Source organism: Pteropus vampyrus, unplaced genomic scaffold, assembly GCF_000151845.1.
Source record: "Pteropus vampyrus isolate Shadow unplaced genomic scaffold, Pvam_2.0 Scaffold24, whole genome shotgun sequence".
Classification (NCBI taxonomy): domain Eukaryota; kingdom Metazoa; phylum Chordata; class Mammalia; order Chiroptera; family Pteropodidae; genus Pteropus; species Pteropus vampyrus.
Window position 1 is genome coordinate 9,889,597 of NW_011888805.1, and position 25,912 is coordinate 9,915,508.

The 25,912-nt window shown below is 37.5% G+C and overlaps 1 protein-coding gene across 1 annotated transcript in view; it reads left to right on the forward strand.

Moving 5' to 3' along the window:
- Positions 1-17,040, forward strand: part of IL20RA (interleukin 20 receptor subunit alpha) — a 35,126-nt gene extending 18,086 nt beyond the window's left edge. The window contains exons 2-7 of the mRNA XM_011356165.2: positions 4,243-4,378; positions 9,157-9,335; positions 10,527-10,702; positions 11,273-11,417; positions 14,077-14,216; positions 16,172-17,040. Coding sequence (XP_011354467.2) covers positions 4,243-4,378; positions 9,157-9,335; positions 10,527-10,702; positions 11,273-11,417; positions 14,077-14,216; positions 16,172-16,960 — 1,565 coding nt within the window. The 3' untranslated portion in view covers positions 16,961-17,040. The remainder of the gene's footprint in view (positions 1-4,242; positions 4,379-9,156; positions 9,336-10,526; positions 10,703-11,272; positions 11,418-14,076; positions 14,217-16,171) is intronic.
- Positions 17,041-25,912: the final 8,872 nt, after the last annotated feature.

A 25,912-nucleotide genomic window follows, 5' to 3' on the forward strand; every position in this document is an offset into this window, starting at 1 on the left:
ATCAGAAGCTCCTGTTGTTTCTACTTTGAAAATAGAGCTCCGAGCTGCCCACCCATCTCCATATCCACGGCCAGCATCTATCTGGGTGCAAGCTCAGCCTTCTTCACTAGGGCTGCTGTAATTATGGTGTTACTGGTCTCTCCAGTTCTATTCTTGCCCCATCCAATCTTTTCTCCCCTATAGATAGCGAGTTTTATTTGCATATCTATTATTAAAATAGAATCTCTTAGCCTGTCACGAATGGTTCCCACTCTCAACATTATTTTTAATTATACCTAGAGACCACTCATGTCCCAATGAAACCAGAACTAATCCAAAGGAGCAAGCAGTCTTTAAAACTCTTCTTTGTAGAAAGGTCAGACCTCACCATAGTAAGAACCATCTATTTCCATTGATCGAATACAAATCATTAAAATTCCATAACTAACAAAAATTATAACTGATACAGATAAAGAAATCACTATCAAACCCCAACGATTGATAAATATCCACTTCTGGAAGTAAAATTTCTACAGGCAGAGAGACAAGATGTCAAGAAAGGACTACTTGGCTTAATTTGCTTAGAAACTAGCAATTATGTCATAAAAAAGAAATATTTTGTGTCCTGGGGAGGTATAGAGATGGGCTGATACCACAACGTGACCTTCTTTTTCATGGTTGGGCTGCCCCTGGATGATACTTTGATTTATTAACAAGGGGATGATTCTAAACTGATAGTTTTTCTGCCTGTGCAATCAAAAAGATAATGTCAATCTAAATGAATAATGTGCAAGACTAAAGGCTGGGATAGTCTTTCGCCAGAAATAGTGTACAAAACAACATCCTTTTTAAAATTTATTTTTATTAAAGCTGTTTACTACTCTGAATCCTTGCCAGTATATTTACAATGAGCTTAACTAATCATTAATCTTTTTTAAAAAAAAATTGAAAAAATTCTTCCCATGATCTTCACTTGCTATTAAAAGGCTAATAAGTTTCCAGTCTTCTCAATGGATTTTTAATTTTTTTATAGAGATAAAATTGACCTATTAAAAAGAACATTTCGTTGTTGTTAAGCAGGAGTCATTTACAGCATTGGGAATGGAGGGGACCATATTTTTCTTCTTCCAGTTTAATTTGCTTGTTTTCAGTAATTAATCTCTCTTATTTTTTATCATTTTTAGAATCTTTGTTGTATTAGTTATCTATTGCTGTGTAACAAATTACCTCAAAACGTAGCGGCTTAATGCAACAAATATTAATTACCTCACACAGTTTCTGAAGGTTAGGAGTTTAATGATGGCTTAGGGGGTTCTGGCTCAGGGTCTGTCATGAGAGTGTAGTCAGGGAGTCAGCTAGGGCTGCAGTCATCTGAAGGATCCACTTCTAAGCTCACCAAGATGTCTCTTGGCAGGAAGTGTCATTCAATTCTTCACGGGCTATTGAGAGCCTCAGTTACTCGTCACATAGGGTTGCTCACAATAAGGCAACTGGCTTCCCCCAGAGTAAATGATCCAAGAGAGGGAAAGCAAAATAGAAGCCACAGTGTCTTTTATAACCTAATCTTGAAATGTTGTACCATTACTTCTGTCATATGCTATGTTCACACAGACCAACCCAGATACCATGTGGGAAGGGACTCATACAGGCTGCAAATGCCAGGAGGAAGGGATTACTGAAAGCCAACTTGGAGGCCGGCTATCAAAATGTTGGTGATACATATAATTTACTCATAATGTAGATGTGGTGATATGTATAATTTACTCATAATGTACACATTTCACAACATTTATGATGAAATATATTTTCTTTTCAAAATGGCATGATAGAAAAATTGCTTAATGTTTTAATATTATTGTTACCTTATTAATTCCCTTTATTTAACCTATTATTACCACAGTTTGGTAACATTTTGATAATTGGCATAGGGCTTCTAGAGGATTATTTTAAAAATTACAAAACATTAAACAAAATGTCTATTGAGTCAATGAACATTAATGATTGACAGCAGATTCCAAAGTATAGTGCATTTCAGAAAAGCAAAATTGCTTTGTTTCGTCATGGAGGTGACCAAGAAATTCAAATTAAATTAAATTGAGATGAGCAATCCATTTTTTTATTCTAAGTTATTTCTTAAACTTTTTAGGGTATGTTTTAGGCATCTTGAGAGTTTTGTCGATTGTTTAATTATATGAAAATATGAACAGAAACCAGGGTTGTAGAAGATAAAAATTTGTATAGATTAAACATAGAAAATATGCCTGGACTATATTATCTAGGATAACTAGTGTTTTATATCTCCAACCTCAAATTGCCACAAACCAGAATATTCTACTTCCTTATCAGCTAACATCTGCGATATGATAATTCACGGTCCATCTCAATTTTAGCTCTTACAAGATGATAACCACTCTTTACATGTTAGTGTCATCTAAACATGTGGAACTACTGCATTTTAGAGGTGGAAAGATCCTTGGAATTTTTTATGTTATAAGTGTTCCTTACTTTTGAAGGGTTGAGAAATACTATGCTTCATGGTGCCACTTTCCCATGTTCTCTGTTTCATCCTCAAATATCTGATTAAAATTTAGAACCTGGTGCTAGTACAGAGCAGTATTGGACTACTGATTATTATTTACTGTATATAATTTCCAGAAAAAGCCAGTACCAGTTGATATTGTATGGTTCCAAAGAGAAGAATAGAAATCAGAGGCAGACATTGAGCAGGATATCTTTATGAGATCTCCTTACTCCTACTGCACATATACCCACACAGTGATCAATTGATAGTGCTTCTCTTTGAGAATTTAACTTTTTTCTTAAAAATAATACTGAGATATTTTTTAAAATATCAAAGTTAAAAGTAGGAGTCATTATAACTATAGTACATGCACACACGCACACTCATACACACACATAAACACACATTCAACTGCCTATATTTTGGTTTCTCTGTCACATGTCGAGATTATTTCGATCTAGCATCAGGGTCATATTACAAAGTTTATTTCCAAAGTAAATAATTTTTTCTTTCTTTTCATTTGACGTGTGGAATTATAATACATTGTATAGAGCTAATCTTAGCTACGGATTACCACAAGCATAAAGCTAATTCTTTTCTCTGACATGAGTCCTAGCTAACATACATAAGAATTATGGGACTTTAGCCAAGAATTGACCAGCCTTCAGTGACTTATTTAAATTTTATTTCCGAAGTTTGATTTTTAGTATTGAAATTTGATATTTTTCTAAGTTCATTAACTAGAATATGCAATTTATGCTAGGATAAGTTCATAAAATCTGATTGTTTATTACTCGGTATTTTGTGATCTCTCCAATGGTTTAAATGAATATTTTTATTCTTACATGTTATCATTGAATTTTTTTCATTTATTTGAATTCAAGGATCACCCGTTTTCTTTTATAAGAAACTGCTCTTCACATTCTTTTTGTCCTTTTCTAATATTTTGATAGTTTCTCAATTCTTTATCATTTCTCTTCAGAGGATTTTTACAAAATGATCCTCTAGGATACAGTTTTTCTTAAAGCACAGTTATGTGAACTCACCAGTGTTGAATTAAATAAATTGTGTTCTTTCAATGTTTTCTCTTCTAATTAGTGTTTTACAGATACTTGAATAAAGCTAACCCCAACTCCAGGCTCCAAAACTCTGGCCTTTCAGGGGCATGTGTCCTAAATTTTATTTCTATATGTAATAAAGGGATTGTTTTAGTTATCTACTGGTTCATAGCAAACTACCCCAAAACTTAGTGGTTTAAAACAACCACTTTATTTTTTCTCACAATTCTGAGGGTTAACTGAGGCTTGGCTGTATGGTTCTTATACTGGTCTCATTCGAAGTCTCTCATGCAGCTTAGTTCATGGTTGGTGGGGCTGGAATATCCACAGGGCCTGACTCTGGCCCCTTGGTTGGAAGGCTGGGCTTAGCTGGGACAACTGAACCTCTCCCTTGTCACATGGCCTTTCGACATGGTATCTCCAACAGTATAGCCCAATTTTTACATGGCAGCTCAGGGCTTCCAAAAGGCAAAAGTGGAAGCAGCCAGGCTTTCTTAAGGCATAGTCCTAGAGTCTCTTTTGCCACATTCTATTGGTTGAAGTGAGTCACAGTGTCAGCTCTGGTTCTGTCTGGGAGGAAATATACAGGGCATGAGTACTGGAAGGCCATATCTAGAGAAAGCAATAAGGTTATGCTTTCCTTTTTCTCCACTAAGACCTCGATTTCTTTCTACTCCTTTTCAGCCCCCTGTGTGTCTGGTGGTTTGCCTAAGCCTACAAATATCACCTTCTCATCCATCAACATGAAGAATATCTTACAATGGAGACCACCAGAGGGCCTACTAGCAGTGGAAGTTACTTACACCGTGCTGTATTTCATGTAAGTTAGTTCTTTTTCTTTTGTCAATTTATAAACACAAGATTCAGACTCCTATTAATTGTGTGAAGGTAAACCATCTTTTGTATTAAATAAGTATTTGAAAAAAGTTTTAAATATTTCATGTTAAATTTTCTTGTTATGTTTTGTTAGATTAAATTAGAAAACAATTTCTTCATAGAGACAGGAACATTGGCTGCTTAGGCAAGGAGAAGTTACTTAAATGGAGAAAAGAGGTTAATCAAAATGTTTTTCTGTGGCTGAGCAAACAAGGAAATCCATCATCCCTGAAATGTCCAAACTTATTGGAATTATAGGCATTTTTAAGTGAAACCGAGTGCAGAATTCTGTGCAACCTCTTAAAGAGAGTAGTGACTGGAAATTTTTACTTTCCACTCCTCCTTCAAAACTCATTGCAAGGAAGAAAGAATATAAATCATATGGAAAATGCCCACCTTCAAAGCAACAAAGGAAATAATCACAACCCCAACCACAGACTGTGAAGCGTACCAACCAAATACTGTGAAATCTCTAGGAAAGAATCGCAGAAGCTGAAAGCAAAACTATACCTTCTCAAACTCCAACAATAGAAAATAATTTCCCAAGAATAAATGTCATAGGACTAAGACGCTAACCCAACAATCTGAGGATGTGGAATCTAAGGGTTTCTGCCACTAGAAATTGAGGACATGTCCCCATGGAGCGCCTGTTTGGAGCCACAGAAAGTCAGAGAAGGAGGAGCCGAAAGAGAAATCACGTTTAAGTGACACATTCATTGTTGAGACCCAGTCACAGCCCAGGAGGAAACCTAGAGTTGGATGGAGGCAGGAGGGAGGAGGCAGTCCAGGGAGGTCATGACTTCACAAACAGGCCCTGAGCCACATCAGCCTCCTGCAGTCCAACACCCGAGGATGGCAGGCTCCCAGCAAATGATTCAGTCAGCTGGCGTGTGACAAACCCTCACTCATGAAATGATTTCTGACCATCATAGCAAAAGCAAGACTCAGGTTGGGCCAGGAGATAGGGGATGGAGTGTTTTCCACCTGGCAGCACTCAGTGCATCTTCTAAGGGAAAATAGGCGTGGCCTGAGACTCTTATCAAGTTCAACAGATATATTTTCAAGCAGGTGGAAATTGGGGATATCATTCCCCTGACAGCTTCTTCGGGGGCAGGAGAGAACCACTAACTAAAGATAATATCTACCTGACAGAGAGGAAAAGATTAACCTAAATAAAGAACTTAGTAATGACACGACTATGGCCAAAGACTAGTAGCATGCATTGAAACTATCTAAATGGAGAACTAAGGCTAAATAGTGATGGAAAATATGGTTATCAAACTTTTGTAAATGTTTGAACCTAAACAAAAATATAATAAATCAGAAGGTGGGAAAAAACTATAAGTGTACTGATTTTCATAGCAGGAAATTATTAAATGTGATCTAAAATGTAAATACTTAATAACTAGACTCAATATTTTTCAAAAAATCATTTAAAAATTTTAGAAACTAATATCTTGTGATGAAACATTTGAACTATAGCAATTCCTGTAATTTCATTCTAATTTATTTTTTATATTAAAGTTCAAATCAAGTTATAGTTATGACTTTTATTAAAACCATATGTATGGTATAATCTAGTTTTTATCAATATATTCAGCTATCTAATTATCTTTCCAGTTATCTGTAAACATAATGAGATGTGCAGAATCATGTATACCAAATGTTTCAGGGTAATGGATTTTAGAGTTATTTATTTCCCTCTTGGTTATATTGTTCTAATTGTTTGAGTTTTTAAAAAATATACCACATTTACAAAAAAAAAAGAATAAAGTTATTTTTGTGTTTGCGAAAAAATTCTGACCACCGAAGGCAGTGAAAGACTTCAGCTGCTATTCACAATGATTTCATTTACCTAGAACTTCATTGTCATTTTTGCAGAGTTTCCCAAGATCTGGGGTTTTAGGAAAGAAGATATCACTGTGCAAACAGAAATGGCTCATGAGTATGTGCATGCCTCCTTTTCCATTAGGTGGAGCAAAGAGCTTGTTCGGTCCTTTATATGTCTACATGATTCACAAAAGGATTTTTTTTTAATGAGCAGATTCATCACTGCTCTGTGACAGCAGACAATTTAGGTTGTGCAACTTTCGAAAAAGAATATTTAAAAACAAACTTGCCACATCAGAGTTCTTACATGCCGGTGCCTGTGGGTTGCCGCAGAGTTCTTACATGCCAGTGCATGTGGGAGGTGACAGGAATGCAGGGAGGCGTATTTCATGGACAGGGCTCCAAGTTCAGCTCATAGTCGCACAGCCCTGGGTTCATAGCCAGGCTGCGAACCTAGCCAGCTAACCTTGGGCAGGTGACACATCATACTTTCGAATGAAGTTTATTTCCAAGTAAAAGATGAAATTTCAACAAAAGTTTAAATTGTATCTGCCAAAAGAATTTTATGCAGAAAAGTACAAGCTTTGGCATCAGAAAGTGGTTCAAATCCCAGATACACCTTTTATTAGTCGTATGAACTTGAGCAGTTTCCTTCATCTTAGCCTCAGTTTCTTCATATGTAAAATGGGATGAAAATCATAGCACCTGCCTTCTAGGGAGTTTTATGAAGATTAATGAGATAAAGCATGCAAATAGTAAGTACTGGCAGACTCGCAATAGGCACTTGATAAATGTTTCCTGCCATCACCAGAAAACAATCAGAGATCACTGAGGGTCCCTCATGACTTTTTGCCATGCATAAACATCATTACTGGAGTATTTGTTGAATGATTCATGTCTATGAACTTGTCAGACTTACAAAGCATTTTGTACAGAACCCAGTAAAGAGAATTTTCTCCTTCATCGACATCTGTCGTGGGAAGCTGCCTGCCATTGTCAGTCTGAGGAAGTTTGCAGAGGGAGGGTCAAATAGGCAATGCCAATGTTTTTCAAAATATAAGTCAAGACCTGTTGATGGGCCATGAAATCAATTTTGAGGGACATAACTAGCATTATTTTTAATGGAAAGGACTAGAATGGTATGAAATGGAATAGAATGGAAGATAACTGAACACATGGCATTTGGTAAAAATTAAGTATTATAAAAACTTTGCTTTAGTATGTTATATATATGTATGTTTTTGTAATCTGTGTCACATTGTAAATATATTTCTTTCTGTGGCTCACAGTCAGAAAAAGTTTGAAAGCCCTTAGGCAATGGTGATAGCTTGGATGGAGAAGTTGGTCAACAAGACCTGACTATAGTTTTTCTAATGTCTTGTGGCAGGTATAGTACTTATGAAACAGGAGACATTTACTTTCAGGATTCTGCTGCTCTATTCTGAAAAGGGATGATACCCTTAAGCTTTGGCAGCACTTGATAAAATTGACATTTCCTCCTTCTCAAGATATTCTCTTCTCTTGACTTTTGTGATATCTGTTTTTCCTTTTCTCTTTAGCTGCTATTTCTAAGTATACTTTGTATTCAACCCTTAAATCCCGATGCTCTTGAAATTTTATCCTAGGCTTTGCATTGTCTCCATGGATAATTTCATTCATGCCTACGCCTTCAATTAGCAGTTATATGCCATTGATTTTGAAATCACTACCTCCCACCCACACTTCTCTCCTGAGCCCGTGTCTATGAGCATCTGCATTTGAAATTCTTTTACATACCTCAAGCTCAACATGTCAATTGAACTCCTTATCTTTCCTTCCTTCTACTGTCCTCTCTCCATTTCCCAAACCCACTCCTTTTCTGTGTTTATCTTGGTAAATGTTGTCTCACCCATTTCACCCATCCTAGACAGAAAGAGACATCATCCTTAAGTAACCCTTCATTTCACTCATCATTTACATGCACTGAATCACTAAGTGCTGTCCTAATATTTCTTCCTTTTGTCCTATTATCGGTTCCACTGCCAGTGTCTTTGTCCAAGCCACCTACATCTTTTACCTGGACTACTGCAGTATCCTCTCAACTCCTCTCCAGGTTGCAACTCCTACCCCATTCTATTCTCCATGCTACCGCCAGAGTTATCTTTCTAAAAGCAACACCCCTGCTTTAATCCTTTCAGTAGCCTCCCATGCAGCCCTCTCTCTTTCATCAGCTCATCCTGTGTCACTTAAACTCTATACCTCAGTCTCTCCCCTCTAAAGAGTGCTAAAACTATTTCCTCCTTCCTGTTTACTATGAGTGTTGTGTTTTTAATAAAAGAAAGGAAAAAATCTATGTGAACAACCTAGTTAAATATCATCATTATCATCATCCTATAATTACCGAAAATGTAGATCTTGGTATATACTTCAACCTAGTGAATTTTCCCTAAACCCTTGATGGCAAGTAGATTTTTAAATTTTGTAGCGAAGGTCATTTTTCTTCTAAGAAAGAAAATGACTGATTTTTCTTAAAACAGTCCATCAAACTGACCTTTGTATGCATGGTGGATGAAAACTTACATAGATAATTACTAGAAGAATTGATTACACGATATGTAAATATTTTCCTGTAGCCTAAGAATAATAATAAAATACATGCTTTCAAAATGTACTATCCACATTATAATTCACAGAAAAGAGAGGTGATTACAGAAACTCTGACTCATGTTCCTGACAACTAATGATAAAAATTGCCAGCAGCAAAAGTAGATTCTTTTTTATCTCAATGACAGGCACTTTTGTTGTTCTGAAGAGAAGGTCTTAGGTTCCATTCAGTTGTGTATAATGACTGGTTTTTTCCTATTGTAAAGCACAGAGGGCACCTTATTATTAATTCAGTTTCCTTCTCAGCAGATATGGGCAAAAGAAATGGCTGAATAAATCTGAATGCAGAAACATCAGTAGGACCTACTGTGATCTCTCTGCTGAAACTTCTGACTATGAACATCAATATTATGGGAAAGTTAAGGCCATTTGGGGAACGAATTGTTCCAAATGGGCAGAAACTGGACGATTCTATCCTTTTTTAGAAAGTAAGTAACACAGTTGTCTGTTAAACACATATTGGTATCAAGTTCATCCGACCACCTAGTCTTAGCAGTCTCAGCCTCATAGAGAGCCTTGCCTGAGAGGCCAGTACTCTGCTTGGCTCTGTTCTTCACTCTGTCCATCAGCTGGTGGAGTGACCAGCCTAAGGTGCTTCTCATCGCTGGATCCACATCTCATCTTTAGAATGAAAGCTTTGGCCAAGGGACCTCTAAGATCTCTCTCAGATCCAAAATTGATGCTAGATGCCAATATTATTAAATTTTTAGTTTTATGTTATTATTTAGTGGAAACTGTGTAATTTGAGGAACAACTAACAGATTTTTTTAAATGTTGTTGTTTTGTAAACCATTGCTATATGTCCACGAGATTGATTAAAGATTGTTCTGATCACCAAACTAAGTCTTTTCTTATTATAAACTTGGTAGTAGGATGATGTAATTTCTAGGTGTAACTTGGAATTAAGGCAACATCTTTGTGGTATTTGCTTTTTAATGATTCCATCCCCTGATCTGTAGCTGACTTGGCATAGAGGACACGCATAGAGCTGCCATAATGAAATTTACAAGGTTTCCTTAGGTCCCAAAGCTGGAGTTATTTCCTTAGTGCCCTGCTAGATCAGAAGTCATCAAAGTATGTCCTCAGACCAAAGGCAGCAACCACCCCCCTTTCTGTTCTCCTGCAGGCCAAAAGCTAAGAATGGTTTTTACATTTATATAAATAATAGTTGCAACAGAGATCATATGGCCTGCAAAGCCTAAAATATTTACTTTCTGGACCTTTATGGCAAAACTTTGCTAACCTCTGTTCTTTAGCCATGCTTCATTTCTCCATGTCTGATTTTTGCCATTTATATATTGTTATTTACAACCAACTTTTCAAGTCACAGGACAGTTATAAACAGTTTTCATTGTATTTACCATCCTCAAGTACTCTTTATCCATGTGACTAGGAACTAAGTACACACATCATCTCAATTTACTGTTTTAACGTTGTGTCAGGGTGTCTGAAATGATTGTTTCAAGATTTGGCATGACTTGGGCCCACCTTAGAGCATCTGAGGCATCTCAAACAAGGGAGGTGGGCTTCAGAGCTTTGATCCCAGCAAGATTATATTGTAGTTTTATCCTAAGTGATTTCTAGATTTGATCATAATTCCTCCTCCTCTCTCCTTTAAGCACAGATTGGCCCTCCAGCGGTGGCTTTGACTCCTGGTGAGAAATCCATTTCTATTGTTCTAACGGCTCCAGAGAAGTGGAAGAAAAATCCAGAAGAAAGTTCTATTTCCATGCAACAAATATACTCTAATCTGAAGTATAATGTGTCCGTATATAATACTAAATCAAACAGAACGGTAAGCCTGAAATGGAATGGGGGCTTATAATCAGTGCCAATTTTGTAGTTAATGTTGGAACAAAAAACCCCGATGCTTTAATTCTCTGCACGTGAAAATGGAAAGATTTGATATTCAGAAGGGATGCCATCCAAGACACAATGGAGGCCAATATGTAGACACTTAAAGAACATTCTTTAGATTTCCTTTACAGAAACTCTCTGCTAATAGGGTGTGACATTGCCATTGGCGTGGCTGTCCATCTCACTTTGATGGAGAGCTTTTATTTGCGTAACATCCGTCCGTCACTCTCCGAGAAAGAGAAAAATGTTAACAAGAACACAGGGCACGGTTGAACAGAAAAACCATCCCCATGTTATTATTTAGCATTGTTCCCAGAATTCCAGTTCTGGACCATGCTCCACGGAGCTGAAGGAAAAGGTATTTTAAAGATGTTGCTGAACAGAGAGCTCGCAATGACAGTAAAGGATTTAATGGTGTCTCGGTCTTTTGTTTCCTTATAGAGTTATTTGTCTGGGGTGGTACTGGAAACCTTTGCCTCTAACTGCTGTCTGCAATTCCCTAACCTAGTGGTCCCTGTGTGTGACCAACCACACACTTATGCTCAGCTGGCTGGAGCCGGACACGCTGTACTGCATCCACGTGGAGTCGTTCGTCCCAGGGCCACCTCGCCTTGCTCAGCCTTCCGAGAAGCAGTGTGTCAATACTTTGAAAGGTAAGCTTAAAAATATCTCAGCCGCTCTGAAGAAAGAAATCTGATAAAACTAGAAAGAAGTGTGGCACTGTAGACAAACTATTGGCAAATCCATTTCCCCCCGAAACAGGTTGAGGCAAAGGCAGAAACAACCATCACCAGATATGCATTGAGCAGCCTGGGCCTCTGCCGACATGAGGGAGTGTTTTCACCCCCTTAGGGAACTCTCAGCACAGGTCCTGGCATTTGCTGTCAACAAGCTTCTGCCTTGGGAAATAACAATTAGGAGTTTTCACACACATCTTTTTTCCTCTTTAAAATTATCATCAATCTGTTCAGTAGACATTCTGTGGTCTTCAAGAACCTCAGACAATTTTATTGCTAGAAACTAAGTAGTATCCTAAAAACACTTTAAGACACAATCCTTTGCTCCCGCTCAGGAACACAAATTACAAGCTCCACAAGTCGTGTTCAGATATCAGTGACTACGCGAGGGCCTGGGATCCGCAAATCAGTAATTACTGCCTAATTCTTACAGTTACTACTCTCTCCTTCCTTTTATTTGTCTCCTTCTCATGTTTTCTGAACTTGGCTGCCAAGGAACTGTGGGTGAAGATTCTCCTTCCTGTTAGAAGACATAGAGTTAAAAGCTTGTTATTTGTTTATGTTCCCCACTCCCCCAGGGTGAGAGGACCTTATACTCAAAACCTGAAAATTGTAAATAAACTCTAAAGTTTACCTTCATTGAATGGCTCTTCACCCACTAGTCTTCTGTTTCTCTTACAAATGTGCTGGCCTAAGACCAGGGTTACAGCCTTTTCCCACAAACTTTCATTCTATCACCAGCTATGGGACAGGTATGATGACAGGACCCTTTTTTCCTCTTCCCTCTCACATTTCATGATGAAACTGTCTCGAAGAATAAAAAGGGAACTTTGTGAGTACATGTCAAAAGTGAAAAGCCTTATTTTTTCATCTCTATCCTTATCATACCTTTCCCTTTAAAATGAAGGGCTTCCTCCCACATTCAAATAAAACTAAAATGCTAAGCAAACAAAAGGCAAAACAAAACAGATTGAAGAAATCATTTTTGTATTTGGAAAAAGTGCTGTGTTTACTAACAGCTGGATCAGTGGCCAAATGGTAGGAATGAATTTCCAATGGAAGTCATTTTAGCAGTTGGCAGAGCTATAGCAAATGGAGATCAGATTAAATTAAATCTTTCCCAGTAAGCAGATGGAGCGACCTTCTAACTAGTCTAGGAAAGGTAGCAAAGGAACGAGGAGGCACCATTTCAGGTTCTGACCTGATGTCCCGCTGTTAGATCATCCCATATACCTTTCCAGGAAGACATTGCTATGACGATCTACTTTTTTAAAACATCAGTATTTTTTTTTTTTTGAGACTATTCTTTAAAAAACTTTTAAAGAATAGTCTCAAAAACTTTTTGTCTACAGTGCCAGTCTCCAGTCCCTAAAATACAGGTATAATTTATTAGGTTTCTTGTAGCCAACACATGCTAATGTACACTAAATGCCACTAGTCAATGTTGTAATGGCTCTTTTTAATTAGGGCAAGTTAAGTCCAGGGACCAGGGATTGTTTTAAGAGGACTAGACTGAGTTGTAGCCTTAAAGCAGGGGCAAGTGATGCTCAGCCACCTGCAATGATTGCACTATGGTGTTGGCACCTTTCTATGTGGAACCTGATGACAGTTGTGCTTTCCAGGAATTGTTTGGGGTAGGGGAACAGATGGACCCCCTCCTCCCCAATACCTAGGAATCTGCTATACTCAAGTCTGATCATTTAAATGTTAACCTAATATTAAAAAAATGCCTTCATGGAAATATCTAGGATAATGTTTGACCAAAATCTGGGTACTGTGGCCTAGCCAAATTGACATATAAAATTAATCATCACAACTTCCAGGTACCCCAAAGGAGCTTAACAAATACAGGTCTGTCACAATGAGCTCTGCTCATCAATTATATACTCTGATCAATGGTGGGATAGGACTACTTTTTGTAAAACTATTCACAGGTTTTTTCATTCCCTGTGGACTTTTACTCATCATGAACCTACAGCACAACAGGACCTGGAATCCTCAGCATACGCCAGCTCAACTACCTCCCTACTCACATCCCCAACCTCCAGACCTACCCGGAAGGTCTGGGCAACCTGCGCGGATAGTTCTGTTAGTCACATAAAAGGTGACACCATGGATTCCTGTCCTCTACTGAATATATGGAAAGAATTGAGTTAAATGAGTGGCATGGAAAAGTGGAGGTACTTAGTGGTATCCTCACAAGAGGATTTTGTCTTTTGGTTTAAAGTGCTGCGAGTTGCCTTAATTTCAGACACATTTGCCTTCAAATATAACAACCAACATAAATCCCATGGCCAGACATTAAATGTTGGAATATCTGCTGACTTGGGTTGTTAACACATCCTTACTATAAAGATTTGAGATGAGTTAGATAATTCCTTAAGACCACCTGCTGTCAGAGAGAATAAAATTCTCAGCGCCCTTATAACGTTTTTAGCTCAAGCTTCTCAATTTATAAGTGAGAAAACTGAATTTCTAAATGTCAGTGATCTGCCCCCGGAGTCTAGACATTGCCATTGTTTTCCCATCAAATCACAGTATCTACCCTGCTCCTTTTTTGTTGTTGTTTTCACAGATCAAACATCAGCACTGAAGATTAAAATCATCTTCTGGTATGTTTTGCCCACATCTGTTATCGTGTTTATTTTTTTTGTGATGGGCTTCTCCATGTACAGATATATCCATGTTGGCAAAGAGAAACACCCAGCAAATTTGGTGAGTGCTTAGTGTGGCAGGAGTCATTGTAATAACACACTTCCAGGAAGATAGAAAAGGAGAGTCTAGAGTAGATACTGTTCCTTTTACAGGCAGAATGAGTTTAAAATTAAAGAATTGATGAATTAAAAGACACTTTCTCTACTAGATTAACTCACTAACGTGACCAAAGGGAAAGATTCTTTAGCTTTGACAAAGATTTTATATTTAATGACCAGATTAGATGAAGTCTTAGGATACAAGATAAGTCATGATCCATGCCCTACAGAGGTTCAAGTCTAGTTGGGGATGAGAATTTCAAAATGATACGTGAAGGCTAAGGTGAAAACAGGTACTAGGGAGGCTGAGGATCTAGGGCAAGCACTGAAACCCCACATGCAGGAGCAGGAGAAGTTTCATCCCTGGGCTTAGTTATGAAACGTGAGTAAGAGTAGGGGCAGCTATTGTAGGCATAGAAACAACAGGAGCAAAGGTGGGTAGGTGTTTAGTAAACCACATAATATCGCTGAGTCATGAGGTGATGAGGAGCTATGAAAGACGAGACTGGAGAGTGGGTAGGCCAAGTAACAGGAGAATTGGGCTGTTATTCTAAGGAGTGTGCGGTGGGCTTTATTCTGTTGGCAAAGAAAAATCTCCATAGGGTTTTACATTAGGAGTGTAATGGTCGATATTATGTTTTAGATACAAATGGATACTGGATCTAAGACAACTTTAGGGGAAGTGAGACTAGAAACAAGTAAAGCACCTAGGAGACTGGCAGTTTTCCAAAAGAGGAGAGTGGGATTTAGGATGGAGACAAAGACATGGAATAGAAACACATTTAGGCAAAATATGGCCATTATTTAATCATTCACAAGAAAGTAAGAGGAGTAAAACTTATGCTTCTGGACCAAGCGCTGAAGGGTTTTGAAAGGCTGGGAATATTTTAACCATAACAGTTTCTTTGGGAATTAGAATATGTTCACATGTACATGATGCATACACATATTCCTGTTAGTTCGACTTAAAATTTTTTCCATTAAGCAGCCTGCATTTAGGTCTTGGAGTTAGCTTTTTATAGGCATAGGGAGACCTGTCCTGGGAGGAAAATTCACAGAATTGACCACATGTGACTTTTTGAGATCAAAAGAAATTGTAAAAGAATGAAGCCAAAGGACCTATTTTATGTTAAATGAAGCCAAAGGACCTATTTTATGTTAAATGAAAGCATTGTCTATCACAGGATAGACAATGAGGATTGTAACATAACTCCTCATTGGCAGTCTAAACAGACATCTGCCACATTCCCCAGCAAAATTTTAATCCAAAACAAGTTTTTCTGACATGATTTAGAATTTCCCTACCTGCTGTAAATTGGAAAATGGATTTCATTTTTGGCTTTATTATAGCATAATAAGAACGGTGTATGGGGGAGTAAGTAAAATCATTCTTACTTGTATGCTTATCTCCCTTTTTACATCTGGTGTTCATGCCCATCCACATTTCACAACTGGAGTATATCTAAAACAGGGCTGGGAGCCCAGGTAATCACAGCTGATTAGCAAATACATAGTAAATTATAACTGGCAAAGCAATTTCAGAAACTCGGTCTCACTCAGTCCTCACCACCTCTCACATGACAGATTCTAATTTTGAAAAATTAAAAATCAAGGCTCAAGAAATTAAATAGCTCCTCGGCCAGGTAGAGGAGGGAGCAGTCATGCCCTGCTCTTTGACTTGGACAGACACCCACCCAGTGAATCACTTTCCACTTCAATATACATTTTGTATATCTTGGGTCTCTTCCCTCCACGTGAATGAGGTTTTTGTGTATTCTAAGCATAACTTTCACTTCCATGAGGTGGTAAGAATAGATCCTTAAAGCTATCTGATGACAGTATAAATTCTGCTTAACAGCTGTTTTCAATGTCTCTCTAAAGTGAAAAGGTGAAAAACATTCTCTTCTCTCTTTATAGATTTTGATTTATGGAAATGAATTTGACAAAAGATTCTTTGTACCTGCTGAAAAAATTGTGATTAACTTTATCACCCTCAATATTTTGGAGGATTCTAAAATTTCTCAAAAGGATATAAGTGTAATGGAAAAAAACAATGATGCATCAGACCTGAATGAGCCCAGCGAGGACCAGGAGCCCCAGCAGGAAGAAATGGAGGTGAAGCGCTTAGGGTATGCTTCACATCTGATGGACATTTTCTGTGACTCTGAGAAATACACCAAAGGGTCTTCCCTAACCCAGCAAGAGTCACTCAGCGGAACAACACCCACAGCTAGAACAGTCATTGAATATGAATATGATGTAAGAACTACTGACATTTGTGTGGGGCCTGGAGATCAGGCGCTCAGTCTGCAGGAGGTGTTCCTCCAAGGAAAATTATTTGAGCAACAAGCAGCTTTGGCAGTCACAGATCCACAAACACTGCTGTATTCATATACCCCTCAGCTCAAAGACTTAGACCACCGGCCACAGGAGTACGTGGATGTGGAAGAAGGGCCAGAGGAAGAACTATCAACTACACTTGTCGATTGGGACCCTCAGACTGGCAGGCTGTGTATACCTTCATTATCTAGCTTTGAACATGACTCAGAAGACTGTGAGTATCCTGAGTACAAGGAGCTCACAGAAGAGGGCCTTTTGTCTAGACTCTATGAGGAACAGGCTCTAGACAAGTCACTGGAAGAAGATGAAACCTATCTTTTGCAATTTTTGGAGGAATGGGGATTATATGTACAAATGGAAGACTAATGCCCAAACATTCCTCTGCCAGATCACTACTGTTACAAGGCCTATGAGTGCAAATGTATGAATGAATGAACAGTAAAGTACCTGGGATAAAAGAAGCTTACTCACATTTTTCTGTGTCTGTGAGAATTCCTTATTTCTTCTTTCTCTTCTCATAGCACTTGTTTCATTCTGCCTCATATGGGTGGTTGGTTCATGCACATGGATCTTTTACAATGGTGGCGGGCATCTGGAGTACAGTGGGTAACCTGTTGATTTGTACCCAATAAATATTCAAAAGTGTTCCAAATTAGATGCAGAATGTATTCAGGTGGGCGTACTATGACATCTTTGTTTTTTATTATCTAACAAGCACACCTCTACAATTATTTTCTGGACACTTAACAAGTGTATAACACTATATAAAATATTTCATGAAGACCATTCATGTTATAAATACTACTTTTTTAGAATTTGGTTTATTGTTAGAATGAAATATTTAAAACATACTAATATCACTAAGTAGGTGATAAGTTGGTCACATTTAAGGACCCTAACCCACCACTAAGTCATAATAATCTATGTTCAAAGTGAATAAATCAGGCACAGATCTTCTTGATATGACATGATTTTGGCTACTTTAAGTGGTCATATTAAAACTTTATGAGAAATTCCAAAGCGTAAACATAAATTGTTATTATCTTGTAGTCAGAAAATGTCCTCTCAATAACTTAGTAGGGGCTTCTTACTCCCCAAAAAGAAAATCTCACATTTTATAATAGAATATTACATTTACTTCTAGAAATATGTTTTTTAAAAGACATTTACATAGGCTATAAACTAGAACATGTTTAGCAGTTGAAGCAATGTGTTACTATTATATTATTCTGTTAGAAAGGACAATGTGTCAAAGACTACTTGGAATACATATGAATGAATATTCCCCATCCACGTAATCTTAAAATCAATAAATAAACAAGGACATACAGAAGAAATAAGTTGAATGACTATGAAAGGTTGAATGTATTAACAATTGGACATAATTTACTGTGGGAACTAAAGTGAACCATAGAACAATACCATCTTAGTTAAATTCCAGCAACTATGGCCCTCTCCTTCACCATTTGCTTAGAAAATTAAATTCTAATGTAAAGCATGGCATGGCAACTGCAACTAACAACGCTGTGTTGCACATTTGGAAATTGCTGAGAGAGTAGACCTTAGTTCTCGTCATAGGAAGAGATGTGTGTGGGTCAACTAGACTTATTGCAGATCATTTCACAATACATACAAATATTGAATCATTATGTTGTACACCTGAAATAACGTTAATTATAGAACGGTAAAAATTTTTTCAAAAAAAAAATTCTACAATTACACTGCATTAAAATATGACAGAATCTATTAAGTTGAACCATACAAAATTGATATTTGACCAGTTTTGACCAGCAGAAGCAACAATTTCTCATGATTTACCTTAATATACATTTGTTTTAATCATAAACTCATAATGCATTGATGCTTTTTCAGGAAAACAGACACCATCCACATTTCCTTATTTATGTTTTTGGCACAGGCAGACAACTCTGGTAGGAGAAATGGATTTTGGAGTCATGGTCTTTTGATATTGTGCACAAATCCAAACAGTTTCTGATCTAATGGTTTAATTTAGAGCATAATTATATTAAACAGAGTGTTCTGTTCTTCTTGATCTTTGTAGAAATGATTCTGCCAGTTTTGAAGAACAGATTTATAATACTAACTGTAAAGGAAGATCAAGAGTGGGAAAGAATGACTTGTTATTAAGAGCAAAAAGAAAATAAAGTGATTGATGATAGTTTGGCTTAATCATTTCATTCACAAAATGTTGAGCACCTACTATGTCCCACAGTGCCCTCATCTAGAAATAGGGACGACAACACCCTTATGGTTTTCAGGATAAAAGAGTTAGAAAACGAAAGGCACTTAGATCGGTGCCTATCACACAGTGACTGCTATTTATGTGATTGTCATCGTCATTAGTAACAGCCAGAGTGTGTGCTTAGCACCAGAAAGAGAAGCCACTTAGACGTATGACTATTTTGATTCAAAGACAGAGCTTGCCTCACTTTATTTTTCTTACCTGAAAGTACAATAGTAATTTGCTTCCCACCTTATGCCTTCTGATTGAAATCTGCCAGCAGTTTTGTAAAAGAGAATAATTCTGAGTTGCTTTTACATCTCTTGTCATTCTACGCACATCAGAAGTATCGAGCATTTTTAAAATGTTGCCTCAGTACTTTGCAACATGCATACATACGCATATATATTCAAACGTGGGCATACGATAGGTATTTCTTGTGGAAAAGGTTGCCCATTCTTAGATGTGATTTATTTGTGTGGGGTGTAGCCATCGTGCATCCTGTCACCTTGTGGCCAAGACCTCAGTAACTCCAAGCATTTGTCCTCTGGGACCGCCTCAGATTCCATCGTTAGGCCTGAAGTCCAAGCGAAGCTGGGAAGTTGAGGTTTCAGGATCTTTGACAAATACTCTTCATGCCCTCACTGGTTGTTCGCCAGCCCTAGGCTTTTGCATACCTCGTCCACATCAGGTGAGTTTCCTTCACAGAAACGTGTTAGTGACTTATTTCCACACCTTATAAATTCTAAACAATGGGGTGAATGAAAATGCCGCCACTACTAGGGGAGTGAAACCTGGTGCCACATCTTGCACACAGGAGGGAAGTGCTGAAGATGGACACTTGTCCCCTCAGCCTACAACATGAGAAAGATCCGGTGCCCCTAGGCTGAGCTCAGCTTAGAGGAAATGAGTACAGAGAAAAACATTTGTACAGCCTAGATGCAAGTCCATCCAGAGGGGTAAATCTAATGGAAACATCAAATAGAGGGCTCCATTAGCATGGATCAGTGCACCTGGGTCATAAATCAAGTTCTTTCTGGCCCTTATTTACCACTCCCACAACCTGAGATGAATTTTTGCTAAATTATCTTGGAAGAACTGTTTTTTCTCTATTTCCTTTGTGGTTCCCCACATTATATCTTCCATCAATCTTCTACCTATTGTTTTATCCAAGGCTGCTCAAAACCATGTGCCTATAATTTTTAATAAATATGCTATGTGGTGGGTGTTTTAATGGCAGCTTTTATTTATTAATATAGAAGTTAAATGTACACATATTCATTAAAGGGCATATAAAGAAATAAAGGAGGAGGAGTAAAAATTACCTGTAACACTTCCACCCAGATTTAACGACTGCAAACATATTAAGGTAGAGAAACGATTCTAAACTGGGAGTAATATTGCCATCATGGGACATCTGGCGATGTCCGGAGTCATTTCTGATTATTAGAATGTGGGAAGGGTGCTCCTGGCATCTAGTGGGGAGAAGCCAAGAATACTGCTAAAGATCCTACATTGCACAGGGCAGCCCCCCCATAACAAAGAGTTATTCAGCCCCAAATGTCAATAGTATAGTCTAGGTTAATAAACCCTAGTGTATAAATTTCCAGACACTTGAATGCATATATGTACATATTTTTCCCAAAAAGAGGGATCATACTGAACTCTTTTGTAACTTGCTCTTTTCACTCAAACACATATAACAAACTATCTTATTTTAATTATGCTTAAGTTAACTTTACGAAGCACGCATCTTATTCAACAAAACTATTGAAATGGCAGATTACAAATTACTTTTTCTAAACTTGATGCTCTAAAATTTTTTTTAGTGAAACAGCAACCAGAAGTTGCAGTTACTTAAGAGAAAAGTGCTGTGAGTCCTTTAAAGGTAATTGAACCTCTCCAGAACGTTATTTCCTAAAAATTGCTACCTCTTTAGAGTGACTGGATGACTAGTAAGTAGGTGGCCATCTACCTTCCTTTTAAGGTGTTGGACTCCCCTTAGTTCCTACTCCCTCTCCTCTTAGTCTTCAGGATCTTCAGTGACAAGTGCTTGAAGGCAACCTTGGCTTTCACTGTAAATCCTGGGTAGACATTCATGTCTACCCATTTTTTTCCTAAGTTCTATATCACTGCTACTCCTCCAGGCTCCTTTGCCTGTGGCAGCTGCAACATTTCTTTCAAACTTTCCTAGTTTTAGTCTTTAACAAATTTTCCAGTTGGTTTTCATTTCTCAATGCCTAAAGATGCTGGGCTAAGGTTCCGAAAGCATTGCTCCATCCAAGGCTCCCTTGAGGGATAGTGAGGGCTGGTGTGTGATGTATTTGTGCCAGCTGAGGGAGGCTCCTTTTGTCCTCAGGAATGGCTGCCTGCTCATGTGTTTCTCTAAAACTGTCTCTGGCACTTGGCTAAATTTGGAAGCAGATGATGTATTTTCTCCCTTACTTTCTCAACATATTTCTTTTGACTTCTCAATCTGTCATTCTTTGCCTAAGGTGGTACTTGGAAGCTTCCCACAAATTCAGAAGATGGACATGTGGTTCATGTTTATGTTTTTGTGCACGAGCCACTGAGATAATGAATGCTGTTGGGGATAAATACCATCCACCATTTGCTTCTCCCTGAAACTAACTACTATGGGACATATGAATTAGCCACTGCTCTTAAAAATCTTGTGTAGTTAAGGTAGTTTACATATCATTCTTTCTTCTAATAAAGTGTATTCTTCCCAATTCTGAAATTGATTTGAAATGCAGACATTTCAGAATATTTGATGTGAGAGGGAAAAAAATGGGCATTTTAATTCCAACTCCCAAAGAGGAGGCATGGAATATTGGATCTTTATTAAATTTGTTGACTTTGTGCTTTTAAAAGAATTTGACAGCATTTGATTTAACGAAAGGTTAGATAGACAAATGAAAACAAACCAGAATTTTTCAATCAATTGAGTGGTTGATTAGCAGAAGAATCAGTATGGTGTACTCATTGAAAGTGTAGACCCTAAAGCTAAGAAGCTCGGATCAAAGTCCAGCTCTGTCCCTACTTAGGCTTTTCAACTTAAGCAGTTTATTTAACCTCTTTGGACCACATTCCCTCATCTATAAAATGGAGATAATAATTGTATCTACCTCATACAGTTGTGGGAGGCTTAAATGAATCAATACATTTAAAATGCTTAGGAGAGTGCCTGACTCAAACTAAGTGCTTGATAAATGTCAGCAATAAGAAAAGCACCAGGAGGCATATATGAGAATTTTCATAGAAGCATTATTCTTTTTTTTTTTTAAAGAAACCTTGGGAAAAAACACTAATATTTTTCAACAGGAGAAAGCTGTGAAAATGAATAACTTACACCTATGCATGGCAACAAGAATGAATCGCACAAACATGTTGAGCAAAGGAATGGTTCCTAGAACAATAATTTCATTTATATAAAGTCCCAAAACATACAAATATACAAATATAATTCCAAAAAAAAATACAAAATTAAACACTGAATGGATGGATGGATGGATGGATGGATGGATGGACAGAGATAGATAGATGACAGATAAATAGACAGACAGACATAGATGATAGATGATAGAAAGATGATGGATAGATGATTGGTGATAGATAAATAGGTGATAGATAGATAGTAAAACTACAAAGGAAGGCAAAGGAATGATTAACACAAAGTTCAGGACTGTGGTTCTCCCGTGGATTTGAAGGAGATAAGAGCACACGAAGCTCTGTGTTGTTGGTGACAGTCTACTTAAACATAAAAACTGAGTATTTCTTTGTTCTTTAAACTGAGTATATACATTATACATGCCCTAATGTACGTATATTTGATTAAGAAAAACAATAATCGAACCCCAAAGCCCTTGGATTTTGCATCATTCTCATAGGTTCCATAGTCGATGTCATCTTTGTACCATTGGGCAAGGCATCTGGAGTTATGAGAGCTGTTTGACATTTTTCTTTGGAAGCCAAAAACAAGTATATTTATGGTTAAAATCTGTTTACAAAGCTTCTTAGTTTCCAAAGTTTCGATTATGTCTAAAATTTTGAATGAGAAAGAACTCTCAACGAATTTGTTAATTGGATTTCTCTGGTGATGGGCACGTGCTAAAAACCTTGCCTTTGCTGAGAGCTGCCAGTATTCAGAGGGAATACCTGAACCCAGGCAGGAGTAGGCGGAGGACACATGATTCACACAGACTTCTGAAAGGCAAGCACTGTCTCCTAGTCAAGGTAATAATGTGTTAATAAGTAATAAGCTCTCAGGCAGGCAGGCAGTCAGTCTCGCTGACAAAAATCACATAAATAAATCCCTTATGAAACCGCTAATAGTTCATCTCCGTTAACTGATTTTAGTATGCAAGAAAGATTAGGATTTTTACATGTCAGCCTTTACACTTCAGCTAACTGTTCTTTTCTTTAATAAGCTTGCCTTGGTTACAAATGGTTAATGACCGTTAGCAAATAAAACGTGTTTGCTTTTCCTAAGTTCTATATTTCCTGCCAGCTTGTTGCTACCAGCTTTCAAAATAAACGATTTGTGAAATTGCCGATATAAACACTTTCAAGTGGAAACACCTAATCTGGGCATAATGATAAACTTTAAACATTTAACTTTACCCCCCAAAAAATATAAACAGAAATATAATGAAAACATTTGCTAATATTTCGTCTTAGCAACCCACATTATTTAAATCATAGTCTCAAAAATCTGGAGCGTATGTTCATTCTAAGCATCGCATTTTAACAAAGGCTTTAACCAACCAGAAAATATCTCAGAGAGGGTCTGTAGCCAGGACATAAGGGTAAATGTGGAGGGAATCCAGGATTTAGTGAAGCCCTGATAGCTGTCATATGCAAAAGACTTGCTTATGAACGAGGACATTAGACATGTGTCTGTTGCTTCAGATAATGGAATTAGGACACATATTTGGGAGTTGCTAGAAGGCAAAGTTCCGTTCCAAGGAAGGAAGGGCTTTCTATAATTAAGCGGCAGGTCTTAATTCTTAACCACATGAGGTACTGAGTTCCCTGTCATGGGAAGGGTTCAAGCACAGGCTGGTTTCTGCTGAGACTTTTGCAGAGAGGATTTGTCCATGAAGCTATGGGTTGGAATAGATGTTCTCTAAGGTCTCTTTCACCTCTAAATGTCTACCATGAAAAAAACAATATCTGAAATCATCTTTATTTCCCCCTTTCCCTCTTCTTTTTTTTTCAGGCAGTTTGCTAGCTAGTAACCCATTCTCTGTTTTTCATAAATTGCCATTGACCTGTCCTTTGTGGACAGCTAAGGGGAGCCAAGTAGTGCTTTTCCGTGAATGTGATTCACAGGAGCTTAGAAATTCTCACCTGAAGCACATGAGACAGACAATTTTGAGCTCTCGCCCTCACAAAAAAATTCATTTCAGTCTAGAAATGTCATCTTTTAAAAAGAATTTTCCCTTTTCATTGCTATCCTGCTTAACAAGTCCCTTTTATGATTTTTTTTCTTTAATGAAGTTTTTGGGTTGTCAGAAAAGGCAATATTGTAAACGATAAAGCTCAAAAGTCATCTTTTTTTCATAAATCTCTTTCTGACTCCCGGAGCAGAACTAGACATTATTAGAACAACTGTGTATCAGAGAAGTACAAATAAATGATCAATTAAGAGCAGCTTATGTTTTGAAAACATTGCCTATATCACCCTTCAATCGGAATAAATATTATTTGTTCTCATCCCAATTATCAGGAAAATCCCAAAGCAGTTAACATAACGGAAGTTTGTCTGCAGGAAGTATCAGAGTAAGCTGTTAAATATAACTTAGTCAATGTCTCATTTTTTACTGTCCCCAAGGTCTCAGGTATGCCCAGATCTAAAACTCATGTTATTGTGCTTTTCCAACAAATGGACAAGGTGAAAATGGCCTGCTGGGAGACGGGAGGCAGGAGGGGTTTCTTCATATCTTCAGCACCTTGCACAGTGTGCTGCAATCTGCTCGAAGTTGTGATGAACTAGCAAGTGCGTTGAAAAGCATGAGCAAAGACACGGGCATTTAAGTGCACACTATACTTAGTTGGAAAAGGAATGTGAATAACTCTAAAATTATTCTCTTATGTAATATATTACTTGACTTCTAAAATGTAAACTCCATGAAGGCAGGGATTTCTTTTTTAATTCCACTGATATGTTTCTAGCACTTAAACAGTGTCTAGTATACAGTAGTTGCTCAATAAATATTTGTTGATAGAATGTATAAATAAATGAACCTTTAATATTTTATGAATTAGTGCCCAGAAATAGACCCACACAAATATAGTTAACAGATCTTTGATCAAGGCACAAAGGAAATTTAATGGAGAAAAGATAACAAATTCAACAAATGGTATTGGGATAATTATACATTCATATGCAAAAAAAAAAAAAAGATTACAGGCAATGACCTTTCACCTTTCACAAAAAATTAACTCAAAACAGATCATGGACTTAACTTTAAAATGCAAAACTATAAAACTTCTAGAAGAAACATATAGAAGAATAGGTGACCTTGGGTTTGGCAATGAGATTTTAATTACAGCACCAAAAGCACGGTGCAGAAAGAGATTTTCAGCCAAAGGAAGGGTAAATGCTAAGTCTCTGAGATGTACATGCACTTGCATATTGAAGAGAAGGTCAGAAAGAAGGCAGGTGGCGCATAGTGAATTGAGAGGATCCTGGAAGGAAAGAGGGCAGGGAACAGGTAAAGACCAGGAGCCTTGTGGCAGCAGTAAGGTGTTTGGGTTACACTTTCATGACGCTGGGAAGCCACTGCAGAGGTTTATGCAGGATACTGATACAATTTGATGCAGTCAATAAATGTGAGTTGACTCTGAATCTGGACAACTTGTGGTGGTAGATAGGGGGCACCTTCTATTTACCAGAGAGCACAGGAGAAAATGAGTTGTTTGAGGATTTCTTTGTGGGAGGGGTCTTGCTTTTGTTTTTTATTTTCGTATTTGTTTTTGTTTTGCAGTAAAGCAATAGTTTGGTCTGAGGAATACTAACTTTGAGATACTTGCACATGTGGATTATAACAAGGTGGTCGTTGGGAATATAT